The 14330-nt window shown below is 48.1% G+C and overlaps 1 protein-coding gene across 1 annotated transcript; it reads right to left on the bottom strand.

Moving 5' to 3' along the window:
- Nucleotides 1-1061: 1061 nt before the first annotated feature.
- Nucleotides 1062-13876, bottom strand: LOC148816666 (interleukin-18-like). The gene is made up of 6 exons (XM_088940177.1): nt 13858-13876; nt 12556-12637; nt 10480-10491; nt 7987-8124; nt 2289-2422; nt 1062-1915 (listed from the first exon to the last, which is right to left on the bottom strand). The coding sequence occupies exons 2-6, from the start codon at nt 12626-12628 to the stop codon at nt 1688-1690; spliced, it is 585 nt and encodes a 194-aa protein (XP_088796303.1). The 5' UTR covers nt 12629-12637; nt 13858-13876; the 3' UTR covers nt 1062-1687.
- Between the last annotated feature and the right edge of the window lie 454 nt (nt 13877-14330).

Genomic DNA, 14330 nt, shown 5'->3' with positions numbered 1-14330 from the left:
CCTCTTAACTCCGAGCTGTGACGGGAAAGTGGCATCTGTCCCAGTCAGAGCGGATGGGACAGGGATTTGGAGTGCAGGGGCCTGTGAGCTGTTAAGAGGTGTTAGTGGGGTCAGCAGGGGGCGCTCACCCTGTGGTCCATGTGGGTCCTAATGCCCCAGTATAGTGACGGGGACACTACACTGTAAACAGGCGCCATCCTTAGGACCTCGGTTTTATGTCTCATCCGGACTCTCTGTGGTCATTAAAAATCCCAGGGTGTTTCTCGAAAAGAGTAGGGGTGTTACCCCAGTGTCCTGGCCAAATTTCCCCCTGGCCTTTACCAGTCATGGCCTCCTAATAATCCCCATCTCTGAACTGGCCTCATCACTCTGCTCTCCTCCCCACTGAGAGCTGGTGTGTGGGGAGAGGACTGGAGCATCATCCATGTGGGGCTGCACACTGGTGGGGGTGGAGGGGATCCCCATGACCTGTAAAGCGCTTTGAGTGGAGTGTCCAGAAAAGCGCTCTAGAAGTGTAAGCAATTATTATTAATTAAGGTTTCCTATCATGAAAGAAAACCAAAGGCTTCTCTTCAGCTCCCTTAGCCCGTTCTGTTTCCTGAGACTTGACACGGCCTCCGCCCTGCTGAGTTCCTGAACGAGGGCATGGCGCCCCTCTGTTTCTACTGTAGCCCCCCCAGAAACGAGGGCAGTATGGGCTGGAGGTGGCGGGCGCATCACCAGTGTGACACCTGCGCCCTTTCGAAAACACCTGTTTGATTTGACTTGACTCCGGATTATGGCTCCTCCCTGAGAGGTTCAGGCAAAAATGAATCCGGATTATCCGGAATGCCGAGTCATTTTCCCAGAAATCTAGCGGCAGTCATCCCATTTGACTCATGACTGATTATGCCACTACCGCATTCTTGCATTCTGTCTGCTTTGTTACTTATCTGTGTGGCCATCTGGGAGCACAGTTAGGAAGTCGGCATTCCCATAGCGACTGAGATTTCAAGTGGGTGAGCTTTGATTTGGAGGAATGCTATTTGTGGCAGCGTTACAAAAGGCACAGACACTGGCTGAGTCAAATATTTATTTAATCACGCTGAACGGCCAAAAAAAAAATGCGTCAGTCGCATGCTGTGCAGTGTACGGCATGGATCACACATCGTGGAAAGAATGTTTTAAAAAAAAAAGCAGTTTTTAGACTGTATAACGCCTCGCATACAGCATGTTGCACTTTAACGGACTGCTAGAACTGTGAAAAGACTTCATTCCAAAGAGGGAACCACAAGCCTGTTCTGACAGAAAAGAGTAAGCTCTTTTTTCTGAGCACAAACTATGCAACATTTTCCGTAGAAATTCTACAATCGGGAGCCAAAAGTGTGACTCACACTACTTAAACACCATTTATTTCTTCTTTATTCCTTATTACTTTTGGGCTCATGTTACTGGAGCACATACTTATTTCCCAACTGCCTAGAGGAATCTTCCATGAGGAGCTGAAATCTATACTTCTTTCTAGACTTTCATTTGAACTTGTGCAGGGCAGTTCATCGCTAAATTAATCCCTTAATTTCACTCTGTTCATTTATTTAATTGTTGCCCTTATGCAAAAGCAACTAAAAATTCATTTCGAACCAGACACGTGTAATAACTTGGGGGCAATAGCGGGGGTACTGTTTCCGCACGGAGAGGGATTTCTGCCTCACGGTTCCTCATCCGAGCACGATTTTATTGTAACGTGTAGGCCTTCGTCTACCTCATCCGTCATCTTCTTCAAAACGAGTTTGTAGCAGGGGCCATCTTGGTAGCAGTACAGGTAGCTGCCCTTGTATTTTGACGACTCCAGCGTGAACGTGTTGTCCTGGATCTCCCTGAGGTAAAAGATACTCTCGTGAGAGTCTTCGGGGATGGTGTCGGCCACGGCCGTCTCCTGCAACAGCGAACGCAGCGGTTAGTGGAGGAAACTGGGAGCTCCTGCAGCATTCAGACCTGCGGAGACTTCCCCCGCAGAGGGCCGCGGTGGAGCCATCTTGACCCGACCCGGGGCTCTGACTCAGACGTGACTGTGACGTGCATTGTACAGTACGTCCCGGTCCCTTTTGCGGTACATATTTTTAGGGAGGAGCGGGGGAACGAGCTGTCTGACTGTGCTGGTGAAGCAAACAGCATCGCTTCGGTCAGGAAGGGAGTCCTGGGCTCAGTTCGCACCGTGAACCGCAGGAGGCTGGCGGGCCGATCAGCCCCCGCTGGCTTGCAGTCAAGCTCTTACCGAGAGCTCACGGGAGGCTCCCGGCTCCTCTCACCTTGTAGGCGACGGTGCTCTCCTCCTTGCAGTAGAGCACTCGTGTGCTCCCCTTGCTGTGCACCTCCAGCGCCACGGCATCGCCCCTGCCTTCCTCCGTGTTGTCGAATACCTTCAGCAGGAACCTCATGTCGTCTGCGAAACAGAACACAGTGGGCTTTTGCAACAGGGATCCCCAGTCCTGGCCACGAGGGGTCAAGTGTGTCCACAGGTATCGGACTGGGCTCCTCGCAGCCTGAATCAGTGCCTCTGTGACCGTCGCAGATTATGTTATTATTGTTAACATGTTGTTGTTTCATTGGAACTAAAGAACTAGAAATAACACTCAACAGTGTAACAGAACAATTTAACAGCATGCAGATTTTTGTCAGGCATTAAATGATTACGTTTTTTTCCCCCACAAGGTATAAGAGGTTACTTTGGTTTAGCAAGATAACAACGTAAAATTCAAAATATGACAGGGGCTTGTAAGTCGTGACATTTTTTTTCCGCTTTACAATGAGTAAAGTTGACGTTCACAACTTTAGGAAACACGTTCAGCATGCTCGATTGCCCTCGGCTATTTCAGCAAAAACGTCAAAGAATCCTCAACACGTGTTTTAAAACAGTGCTGGGACACGCCATTCTGTATTGACTTAAACAGCTCAAGACAATCTTGCTTGCACAAAAGAAAAAAAAAAACTCTAAGCTTGCCTAATGGTAGTAATGGAATTAATAACATGATCAAGACTAGACTGCCTTCCCGACTAGAGCTACAAGTAGAATCTGAAAAACCAGGAAGAACAGCGCATGTTCAATGGGTCATTGGGAACGGCCGTATCGGTTCAAGTCAAGGTCGTTCTGAACCAATCAGCTGCGATTATTTCTGCGTGATTTCCGTAATACGTCATATTTCTAAACGTACTACACTAGCCAATGATATGCGGGAAATACTTTGAGTATGACTTTTTTTTTACTCCCCCTTTTAAAGTTAACGACATTTAATCGCAGTAATTTTGTTTTTTTTTGGCTCAAACTTGATTTTATGAATGTAAACAGAGGAAAAGCTTTGTTAAAATCGAAAAAATAAATCCGCTGACGGACATTGCCGGAAATTACCGAGCGCACCGGTACGGTGTAAAACGTACCACGAGACTAAAGAACCGCGGTTCACCGGTATACCGGTTTTACCGCGCAGCTCTATGTGCCCCGAATATGTGAACCGTCTGTGGTACTTGGTGCTTTCCTACGACAGCGTGCACAGCTCGGGCCACCAAGTCCCCCGGTCTGCATCTCGGAGTCAGGAAGTCAGTCTCGAACACCTTGTTTGTGAATGGAGTCCCGGGTTGCTAGGCGGTGTTTGGCTGGTAGGTTATAGGTGAAGGCGATTATAGAGGCATGTGATACTGATCCGCCCATCTTGTGCATTACTTCCCTGTGCCCTTTGCATTGTCACACTGTGCATTGCTACACAGTGCATTGCTACAGTGTCTTGTGCATTGCTACACTGTGCACTGTGCTGTGTTACACTGTGCATTGGTACACAATGCATTGCTACAGTGTCTTGTGCATTGGTACACAGTGCATTGCTACCGTGTCTTGTGCATTGCTACACTGTGCCCTGTGCTGTGTTACACTGTGCATTGGTACACAGTGCATTGCTACAGTGTCTTGTGCATTGCTACACTGTGCCCTGTGCTTTGTTACACTGTGCATTGGTACACAGTGCATTGCTACAGTGTCTTGTGCATTGCTACACTGTGCCCTGTGCATTGCTACAGTGTCTTGTGCATTGCTACACTGTGCCCTGTGCTTTGTTACACTGTGCATTGCTACACTGTGCCCTGTGCATTGCTACAGTGTCTTGTGCATTGCTACAGTGTCTTGTGCATTGCTACACTGTGCATTGGTACACAGTGCATTGCTACAGTGTCTTGTGCATTGCTACACTGTGCCCTGTGCTTTGTTATACTGTGCATTGCTACACTGTTAATTGTTATATGTTGCATTGTCACACTCTGCATTGTCACACTGTCCCCTGTGCATTGTTACCTGTTGAATTGCTACACTGTTAATTGCTACATGTTGCATTGCTACACTGTGCCCTGTGCATTGTTACATGTTGCATTGCTACACTGTGCATTGTCACATGTTGCATTGCTACACTGTGCCCTGTGCGTCATTACAGTGTGCGTTGCTGATGGTGCAGGCCAAGGCTTTGACCAGGGCCTCCTCTGGGAGTGAAAACTGGACACGCCTAGCTTGATAGCCTGATCGGGATCCTGTGGGACTGGAACGCCACTGGAGGAAAAGGAACTGATCTGTTTGGCCCAGGTGATCACACATTCCACAGGATTCATTTTTTGACTGACAGAAGGATCTGATTCGTCACGAGGGTAGAGTTCTGAACATTGGGAAGCTCCCGAGTCTCTAAGGGCAAGTTGATTTGTGTAGTTTTGTTTGAATCTGGACGTAAGAGAGCTAAGCCAGGTGATTCGCACCAGAAGATCAGTGTGTTGTGCATATTGTATTATGTATTGCTTTGTAATTTGCACTATCTGCACTTTGCACCTTGCACTATGTGTATCCTGCCTACAATGTGTATCCTGCCTACAATGTCTGTCAGTGGTCTGTCTGTCCTGTCTGTATCTGCACTTTGGACCAGGAGGAACGCTATTTCATTCCACAGAATGCCTGGCTGGAATGACAAATCAACATAAACTTGAACTTGAGATCTCTGAGGAGACCTTTGACGTGTATCTCGCAGAGAAGGGAAGCCAGACAGAGGGCAGAGCCAGGGTCTGGGTGTCAGGCTGTTCCAAGACAGGATACTGAAATGTTTGTTTTTTGTAATGGAGAGTTTTTTCTTGGAGCCTTAAAGGGGAATACTCCCATTCTGTCCCTCCTCTGGGACCGACTGGTCTTGGGACTGTGCGGGCTTCTCCACAGCGGAGCCACTGGCACCTCAAAGAAGCCTGGAGGGGCTCTGAAAGCCAATAACCATGACAGACCACCGAAATGTGCACTGTTGAACTGGAGGCATCCTGCCTCCCTCATATGTTGTGGACTGGGGGTGGGAATTCATCACACACTGCAATACTGCGCCTTGTTCATTGTGACTCTGTGCCCTGTGCATTGCTACACAGCGCCTTGTTCATTGTGACTCTGTGCCCTGTGCATTGCTACACTGCGCCTTGTTCATTGTGACTCTGTGCCTTGTGCATTGCTTAGCTGCATTTTGTTCATTGTGACTCTGTGCCCTGTGCATTGCTACACTGCGCCTTGTTCATTGTGACTCTGTGCCCTGTGCATTGCTTCGCTGCGCCTTGTTCATTGTTTCTCTGTGCCCTGTGGATTGCTACAGTTGGTCTTGTTTGTTGTTACTCTGCATCTTGTTCATTGTGACTCTGTGCCCTGTGCATTGCTACACAGCGCCTTGTTCATTGTGACTCTGTGCCCTGTGCATTGCTACACTGCGCCTTGTTCATTGTGACTCTGTGCCTTGTGCATTGCTTAGCTGCATTTTGTTCATTGTGACTCTGTGCCCTGTGCATTGCTACAATGTGTCTTGCGACTCTGTGTCCTGTGCATTGCTTCGCTGCGTTTTGTTCGATGTGACTCTGTGCCTTGTGCATTGCTTAGCTGCATTTTGTTCATTGTGACTCTGTGCCCTGTGCATTGCTACAATGTGTCTTGCGACTCTGTGTCCTGTGCATTGCTTCGCTGCATCTTGTTCATTGTGACTCTGTGCCCTGTGCATTGCTACACTGCGCCTTGTTCATTGCTACTCTGTGCCCTTTGCATTGCTACACTGTGCCTTGTTCATTGTGACTCTGTGCCCTGTGCATTGCTTCCCTGCGTTTTGTTCATTGTGACTCTGTGCCCTGTGTATTGCTTAGCTGCATTTTGTTCATTGTGACTCTGTGCCCTGTGCATTGCTACACTGCATCTTATGACTCTGTGCCCTGTGCATTGCTTCGCTGCGTTTTGTTCATTATGACTCTGTTTGCTGTGCATTGCTACACTGCGCCTTGTTCATTGTTACTCTGTGCCCTGTGGATTGCTACAGTTTTCCTTGTTTGTTGTTACTCTGCATCTTGTTCATTGTGACTATGTGCCTGTGCATTGCTACACTGTGCCCTTTTCATTATTGCTCTATGCCCTGTGCATTGCTACACTGCGTCTTATTAATTGTGACTGTGTCTGTGCATTGCTACACTGCAGCTTGTGTATTGTGCATTCCTACACTGTGTTTTGTGACTCTTTGCCATGTGCATTGCTACACAGCGTCTTGGTCTTTGTGACTCTGTGCCCTGTGCAATGCTACACTGCGCCCTGTGACTCTGTGCCCTGTGAATTGCTACACTGCATCTTATGAGTCTGTGCCCTGTGCATTGCTACACTGCGCCTTGTTCATTGTTACTCTGTGCCCTGTGGATTGCTACAGTTTTCCTTGTTTGTTGTTACTCTGCATCTTGTTCATGTGCACTATGTGCCTGTGCATTGCTACACTGTGCCCTTTTCATTATTGCTCTATGCCCTGTGCATTGCTACACTGCGTCTTATTAATTGTGACTATGTGCCTGTGCATTGCTACACTGCGGCTTGTGCATTGTGACTCTGTGCCTGTGCATTGCTACACTGCGGCTTGTGCATTGTGACTCTGTGCCCTGTGCATTCCTACACTGTGTTTTGTGACTCTTTGCCCTGTGCATTGCTACACAGCGTCTTATTGATTGTGACTATAGATAGATAATACTTTATTAATCCCGTAGGGAAATTGATGAATTGACTATGTACCTGTGCATTGCTACAGTTTGCCCTGTTCACTGTGACTCTGTGCCCTGTGCATAGCTGCATTGCGCCCTGTTCATTATGACTCTGTGCCCTGTGCATTGCTAGTTTGCCCTCTTCATTGTTGCTTTATGCCCTGTGCATTGCTACACTGCATCTTGTGCATTGTGACTCTGTGCCACGTGCATTGCTACACTGTGTCTTGTTCATTGTGACTCTGTGCCCTGTGCATTGCTGCACTGCGCCCTGTTCATTGTGACTCTGTGCCCTGTGCATTGCTAGTTTGCCCTGTTCATTGTTGCTTTATGCCCTGTGCATTGCGACTCTGTGCCATGTGCATTGCTACACTGCGTCTTGTTCATTGTGACTCTGTGCCCTGTGCATTGCTACACTGCATCTTGTTCATTGTGACTCTGTGCCCTGTGCATTCCTAACACTGTGTTTTGTGACTCTTTGCCCTGTGCATTGCTAGTTTGCCCTGTTCATTGTTGCTCTGTGCCCTGTGCATTGCTACAGTTTGCCCTGTTCATTGTGACTCTGTTCCCTGCGCATTGCTACACTGCGTCTTGTGTATTGTGAATGTGTGCCCTGTGCTTTGCTACACTGCATCTTGTGCATTGTTACTCTGTGCCCTGTGCATTGCTACAGTTTGCCTTGTTCATTGTGACTCTGTGCCCTGTGCATTACTACACTGCGTCTCGATCACTGTCACTCTGTGCCCTGTGTCTTGTTACTCTACGCCTTGTGTGTTGTTACACTGTACTGTTTTCATAACGTTTACAGAAAAAAATTAAGATTCAGTTCTCTCTGACTTTGTGTTTGCTTTCTGGTGGCAGTCAGTACATCACTGCAAAGTACTGAGCTTTTACTTGGCAGTTAAATAAAAGCAGATCAAAAGTTACTAAAATAAGTGAATCCAGACTTACCAGAATTCCACTGCTTTGTGGTCCTTTTTTCAAAGTGCAGGCACTCAGACGTGACCACCAGAAACATGTGTTTGGAGTTGCAGATGAAGTAGTAGTCTGCTTTGTCTGAACACTTGAAGCTGTCGCTTTCCAGAGTCCCTGAGGGCAAAAACATGGGGCATCTTCATGAGACTGTCTGTGCACCATGTCCAAGCCTTCGAATACACCTCTGTCTCAGCCCCTGACAAAGGCCCTGTCACTGAGGGCTGCCCTGTCCCACAGAGGAAACAGTTCCAAGGCCAACCTATGGCCTAAACTGTAGGAAAGGCTGGGCGTGTCTTTACACCAAGGGGTTGTGGGGGTGTGGAACAAGCTGTCAAGCCATTCTGTCAGTAGTCACAGTCATGTTGGTGCAAATGTCAGCACTACATTCAAAAGACTACAACTCTACTGCGGTACTATGATCCATCCGATCAATCCGTATTTTTTGAAACTGTTAACCTCTCTTTTTTCATAACGACGGACACAGAAAATACACACTGAGAAAAAGAGAAGGCCCTGTCACTGAGGGCTGCCCTGTCCCACAGAGGAAACAGTTCCAAGGCCAACCTATGGCCTAAACTGTAGGAAAGGCTGGGCGTGTCTTTACACCAAGGGGTTGTGGGGGTGTGGAACAAGCTGTCCAGCCATTCTGTCAGTAGTCACAGTCATGTTGGTGCAAATGTCAGCACTACATTCAAAAGACTACAACTCTACTGCGGTACTATGATCCATCCGATCAATCCGTATTTTTTGAAACTGTTAGCCTCTCTTTTTTCATAACGACGGACACAGAAAATACACACTGAGAAAAAGAGAAGGCCCTGTCACTGAGGGCTGCCCTGTCCCACAGAGGAAACAGTTCCAAGGCCAACCTATGGCCTAAACTGTAGGAAAGGCTGGGCGTGTCTTTACACCAAGGGGTTGTGGGGGTGTGGAACAAGCTGTCCAGCCATTCTGTCAGTAGTCACAGTCATGTTGGTGCAAATGTCAGCACTACATTCAAAAGACTACAACTCTACTGCGGTACTATGATCCATCTGATCAATCCGTATTTTTTGAAACTGTTAACCTCTCTTTTTTCATAACGACGGACACAGAAAATACACACTGAGAAAAAGAGAAGGCCCTGTCACTGAGGGCTGCCCTGTCCCACAGAGGAAACAGTTCCAAGGCCAACCTATGGCCTAAACTGTAGGAAAGGCTGGGCGTGTCTTTACACCAAGGGGTTGTGGGGGTGTGGAACAAGCTGTCCAGCCATTCTGTCAGTAGTCACAGTCATGTTGGTGCAAATGTCAGCACTACATTCAAAAGACTACAACTCTACTGCGGTACTATGATCCATCTGATCAATCCGTATTTTTTGAAACTGTTAGCCTCTCTTTTTTCATAACGACGGACACAGAAAATACACACTGAGAAAAAGAGAAATAAAGATGGCTCTGCTCAGGTACACACGGGTTTCCTAACACCCGTCATAAACACAGGCAAGTTTAATACACCATGTGAATGTCAAAGTCTGAACCGACTGGCCAAGAAAGGTTCCCAAACGTTATAAAAGTATAAGAGTGTAATCAGGTGGGGGGCTGCGTCAGCAGGCGTAGGCTGCAAAGGAACAAGCAATAGGTTTATTCCCTGCTGAAAAGAGAAGACAGAAAACGCAACGTTTCGGCTGCGGAGCCTTCTTCGGCCGTGAGAAAGACAGGGCGGACAGCGAAGATTGAAGAGCACAGGAGAACAGAAGCTGGGAGAGGGGAAGGAGGCAGAGAGGCCACTCAGGAAGTGCGAAGTGGAGAGGGGTGTGAAGTCAAACCTGGCAGGAGAATAGAGAAGATGACACGAAAACAAGTCGGTCCTTGAGAGAAGAGAGGGCAATCGGCGAGTTAAGTGGCCCGAAGGGACGTGCTGCAGTGTGATCCTATGCCAACTTACTATACTACAGTACTATTATTATTTTAGTAAGCATCTTCTCCCAGATCCACAGCAAAAGGCTATTCTTCCAGGCACAGAATGTGAGCATATTGTAGAGCTTTTCTCAGTGCTCTAATTGATATGGCTACTTGGCAGGCCAAGTAAGAAAGACACCAGGTCCATCCTCTGTATTTTTAACAGTCAACAGTATTTTATTGTTAAAATATTAATCAATATGATCCTGAGTATTATTACCACTGTTGTTTGTGGTTGTGCATTGTTTGACAGTGCAGGCCTCTTGATTGCAAGTGGTTCATGCAGAGTATTTGAATCTCAGTTCCTGTTGGACCCAAGGCAGCGATCATACAAAGCTTTCCGGACGAAAAGAAGAGGGCTAACGGAGCCGAGCGTCTCGCCCAGCCATTTCTTAAACCTGACACTCGGGCCTCTGTCAGCTTCAAGGCCAGCTGGCTTGTTCCACACCCCGGCCACCCTTTGTGTAAAACAGACTACCTGTGCCATCATCTTTTCAGTCACCATGGCCCCTTTTTTTTCTGTCCTTACCATTGTCTTCCCCTTGTGTAGCAGGCAGGGAACGGGGCATACCGGCAAAAAAGAAAGAGAGAGTTAGTGCAGTGTGTCAGGACTGCTATAAGAGGTCAGCGCATTGTCAGTAGATCTGACCAATCCTGGTCTGTGCACACTGAGCCAGCGGCCTGATTGGTAGGAATTAAGGCTACAACAGTGCAGGCGGCTACACCCTTGATGCATTTGAACTACATGAACAGAGGCCTTCTTAAATACTCAAGAGGTAATAATAATAATTGCTTACACTTATATAGCGCTTTTCTGGACACTTCTGGAACTCAAAGCGCTTTACAGGTAATGGGGACTCCCCTCCACCACCACCAAGGTGCAGCATCCACCTGGATGATGCGACGGCAGCCATAGTGCGCCAGAACGCTCCCCACACACCAGCTCTCAGTGGGGAGGAGAGCAGAGTGATGAAGCCAGTTCAGAGAGGGGGGTTATTAGGAGGCCATGATTCGTAAGGGCCAATGGGAAATTTGGCCAGGACACCGGGGTAACACCCCTACTCTTTTCGAGAAATGCCCTGGGATTTTTAATGACCACAGAGAGTCAGGACCTCGGTTTTACGTCTCATCCGAAGGACGGCGCCTGTTTACAGTATAGTGTCCCCGTCACTATACTGGGGCATTAGGACCCACACAGACCGCAGGGTGAGCGTCCACTACTGGTCCCACCAACACCTCTTCCAGCAGCAACCTTAGTTTTTCCCAGGAGGTCTCCCATCCAGGTACTGACCAGGCTCACAGCTGCTGAGCTCCAGTGGGTTGTCAATTGTGAGTTGCAGGGTGATATGGCTGCTGGCTAAAGGTCTTAAGACCTGCTGCCTGGAGTTGTAAGTTGTGCATTTTTTTTTTTACTTAGCTGGGGATTTACGGATTTCTTAAAGAGCAGCACTGACAAAAACTAGGCTCTTGTTACCGTTCTGCCCTGGTGACACTTGCTGCGGACAGGGTGAGGAGCCAGACTGGATTGGGGTCAGGCAGCCAACAAGCAGCCCAGTAGAATTCAATAGTTTCTTTATCGCAGCTCTCCAGGGGAATTCTTCTGGCCTAGTGACAGGCAGCTGCAGGGCACTGCTCCAGCCTCCCTGTGCATGCTGGGATTGCTGCCCATGCCTCCAACCCAAGTGCACCATCAGTCATTGAAGACTGAGGACACTGGGAAGCGAATAACCACTTAGGCCAGTACTCTGTTCAGCTAAGAGAGCTTTGGTCCTTAAGTGCTTCACATTACTGTTCAGTTCACTTGTCACTGTGCACTTAAGTGGTGTTGTTCCAAGTGTTTAGATTCTGAGGGTGTAGGGGATTCTGGGTTCACTACCGCAAAAAAACCTCAAAGACATATCACAAAAAATGTAATCTCCTTTGTGTGTCTGTGTGTGTGTGGATCTGTGTGGGCCTGAGTGTCTGAGTCTGAGTGCGTGTGTGTCTGTGTGTGTCTGTGTGTGTCTGGTGTGTGCGTGTGTCTCCGAGTGTGTCGGCGGCTGTCTGGTGTTGGCGCGTGTCTGTGAGTGTGTCGGCGCGTGTCTGTGTATGTGTCTGGTGCCTGTCTGTGTGTGTGTCTGGTGTGTGTCGGCGCGTGTCTGCGAGTGTGTCTGGTATGTGTGTCTGTGAGTGTGCCTGGTGTGTGTGTGTGTGTGTGTGTGTGTGTGTGTGTGTCTTATGTGTTTGCATGTGTCTGTGTGTTTGCGTGTTTCTGCTGTGTGCGTTCTGGTGTGCCGGTGTGCAGGTGCTTGCGTGTGTCTGGTGTGTGCGTGTCTGTGCTTATTTTCTTCTCCGAATTCTGCATCTAAAAATAACAAACCATTAATAATGAATAAAAGAAGAAAAATACTTGTTGCTGTTAACTGTAACAACTCTGAACTTGAACTGAACTGAACTTGAACTTTATTGCCATATGTAACCGGTGCTGGTACAATGGAATTCTTACTGACAGAAAGTCTCTCGATTGTAAAACAAGTGTAAAAACACAAAGTGCAAACAGTGCATCAAGACAATGTACAAACAAACAATAGACTCCGGACTCCATGCACTTCTGAGACCTCCTCACCTTCAAAAAAAACCCCTTGATCGTTGCAGAGAGCAAACTTGATTTTCTCGCCTGTGACTGGAAAACAGCTCATCTTCGGAACCTGAATCGACGGGAACGGACGTACTATTAGGGCACGTTGACAACATGGGGCGAACGCGTGGGCAAATCACGATACTGGAGGGGAGGATATTCTTGCAAGTCACAAAGCCTCCGATTTTTGTATGGGTTTTGGAAAGCCTGGTCTGCTGTTGCTTTCCAGTCATGGGACACACTGCTTGTTGGGCTCTGTCCCAGGATGGAATATGCCATTTTCTGACTGAAACTCCAGGAGAGGGTCTACAGAAAGCATATAATGTGGCAGGACAGCATGGCACCCATCTGGCAAGTCTTTATTATTCTAGCTGGTATTTTCATACTGAGGAAACTGTAACCCTGAACCAGATTTTGAAAAACACTAGACTGTTTTGTTCTTTAGGCACATTTTAGACAGACCAGTCCCCTCCATTACGGACCTGCGCTAGAGCTGGCTCTTCATCTACCACATTCAACCGCAATGACAGACCACGTGGCTTGAAAAGGAGTCTCTGAAGTTTGGCTTCTTTGTCAGAATTGGTCGCCGCTGTCATTTCTAGCCGTGCTGTCCGAGGCCAAGACCGGGAGCTTGACTAGAATGACCCCCAAGCTCGGTCAGCGTGTGAACATCGGTGCTTCACTTTCGACTACACACGCAACAGTTGAGTAAAACTGCAGGGGGCGTCTTCTGTATACTTTTACTAAAAAGGCAATCGAGTTGTTTTTTTTTATTATGAGGTAACGTTTCGGTACAGGTATCTAAGTTTGACGAAACACCATTGTTATTTATCTAACGCCAGCATCGACCTTGAACATCTGTGGTGTATGGTGTAAAATACACGTAGTCGAGCTCCGAAAATTTACTTTTGGGTTCAGTTAATATACAGTGTGTTTGTCCAAGTTTATGTCTATGGTTAGAAGACGCCGTGTTCCCATACCAAAAAAAAAAAAAAAGACGGGAGGACTCCTTCATCAATATTCGGATGTGCTCTTTTTTGTAAAAACCTCCACTTGTTCTCGGTATGAGCAGCGTCTCTCTGAGCTGAGCTGAGCTCGCTCCTGCTTCAAAGCTGCTCATATTTACCAGGGTTATCGGTAACTAACGTGCTGCAAGTACGCGATAATGCATTTTCACAGTCCCACAAACCCGAGGTCCACATCAGAAAGTCCCACTTCCCCGCTATGAATTAGTTCGTGTTGGAAAGCCACGTCGAGTGCCCGACTATGAAGATGGTGATGTTAACTCACCCCAAGGTAGAGCCCTTCGCGCCGATATTAAAAGATTGCGCCGTCTTCGGGAGAGTGTTTTTTCACGTATTAAGGACAATTTCCCCTCTTCCCTCCGCTGCCCTTTGGCAGCATCCTAACGGCGCCTGAACCTGGGCGGAAAATGTCTCCCGCTTCTGTCAGGCTCCTCTCATTTCTGTTTTCTGTCTTGCATATCCCCTAAGCAAAGGGGGAACCGCGCGTCTTCCCCTTACCCGTTGAAGATCTCGAAGGAAGATTTATCCGAGAAGCGCCGGCGAGGTCAGGCGGAGGTTGCGCGCCCGTCGCGCCCAGGTGTGTCGCAGGCGAAGCGGAACCGCGGCCGCAGGAGGGACCCGGCCGCCGTCTCTGCCCGGGCGGTGCGGCGGTTTAACGCGGAGACAGCGCTCGTATCGCTGCGCTCGACGAGCGGAACGGAGGTGTCGCTGCAGGAGCCGTGTCACCATGAACAGCAG

Source organism: Atractosteus spatula, chromosome 22, assembly GCF_055471065.1.
Source record: "Atractosteus spatula isolate fAtrSpa1 chromosome 22, fAtrSpa1.hap1, whole genome shotgun sequence".
Lineage (NCBI taxonomy): Eukaryota > Metazoa > Chordata > Actinopteri > Semionotiformes > Lepisosteidae > Atractosteus > Atractosteus spatula.
This window is presented reverse-complemented; position numbering and strand designations above follow the sequence as displayed.

Coding starts and splice junctions, on each gene's coding strand:
- LOC148816666 (XM_088940177.1), bottom strand. CDS start 12,628: ATGAGCTGTTTTCCAGTCACAGGCGAGAAAATCAAGTTTGCTCTCTGC. Junction 2,423..7,986: donor CACAAAGCAGTGGAATTCTG/GTAAGTCTGGAT, acceptor TCTGTTTCGCAG/ACGACATGAGGTTCCTGCTG. Junction 1,916..2,288: donor AGAGCACCGTCGCCTACAAG/GTGAGAGGAGCC, acceptor TCGCTGTTGCAG/GAGACGGCCGTGGCCGACAC.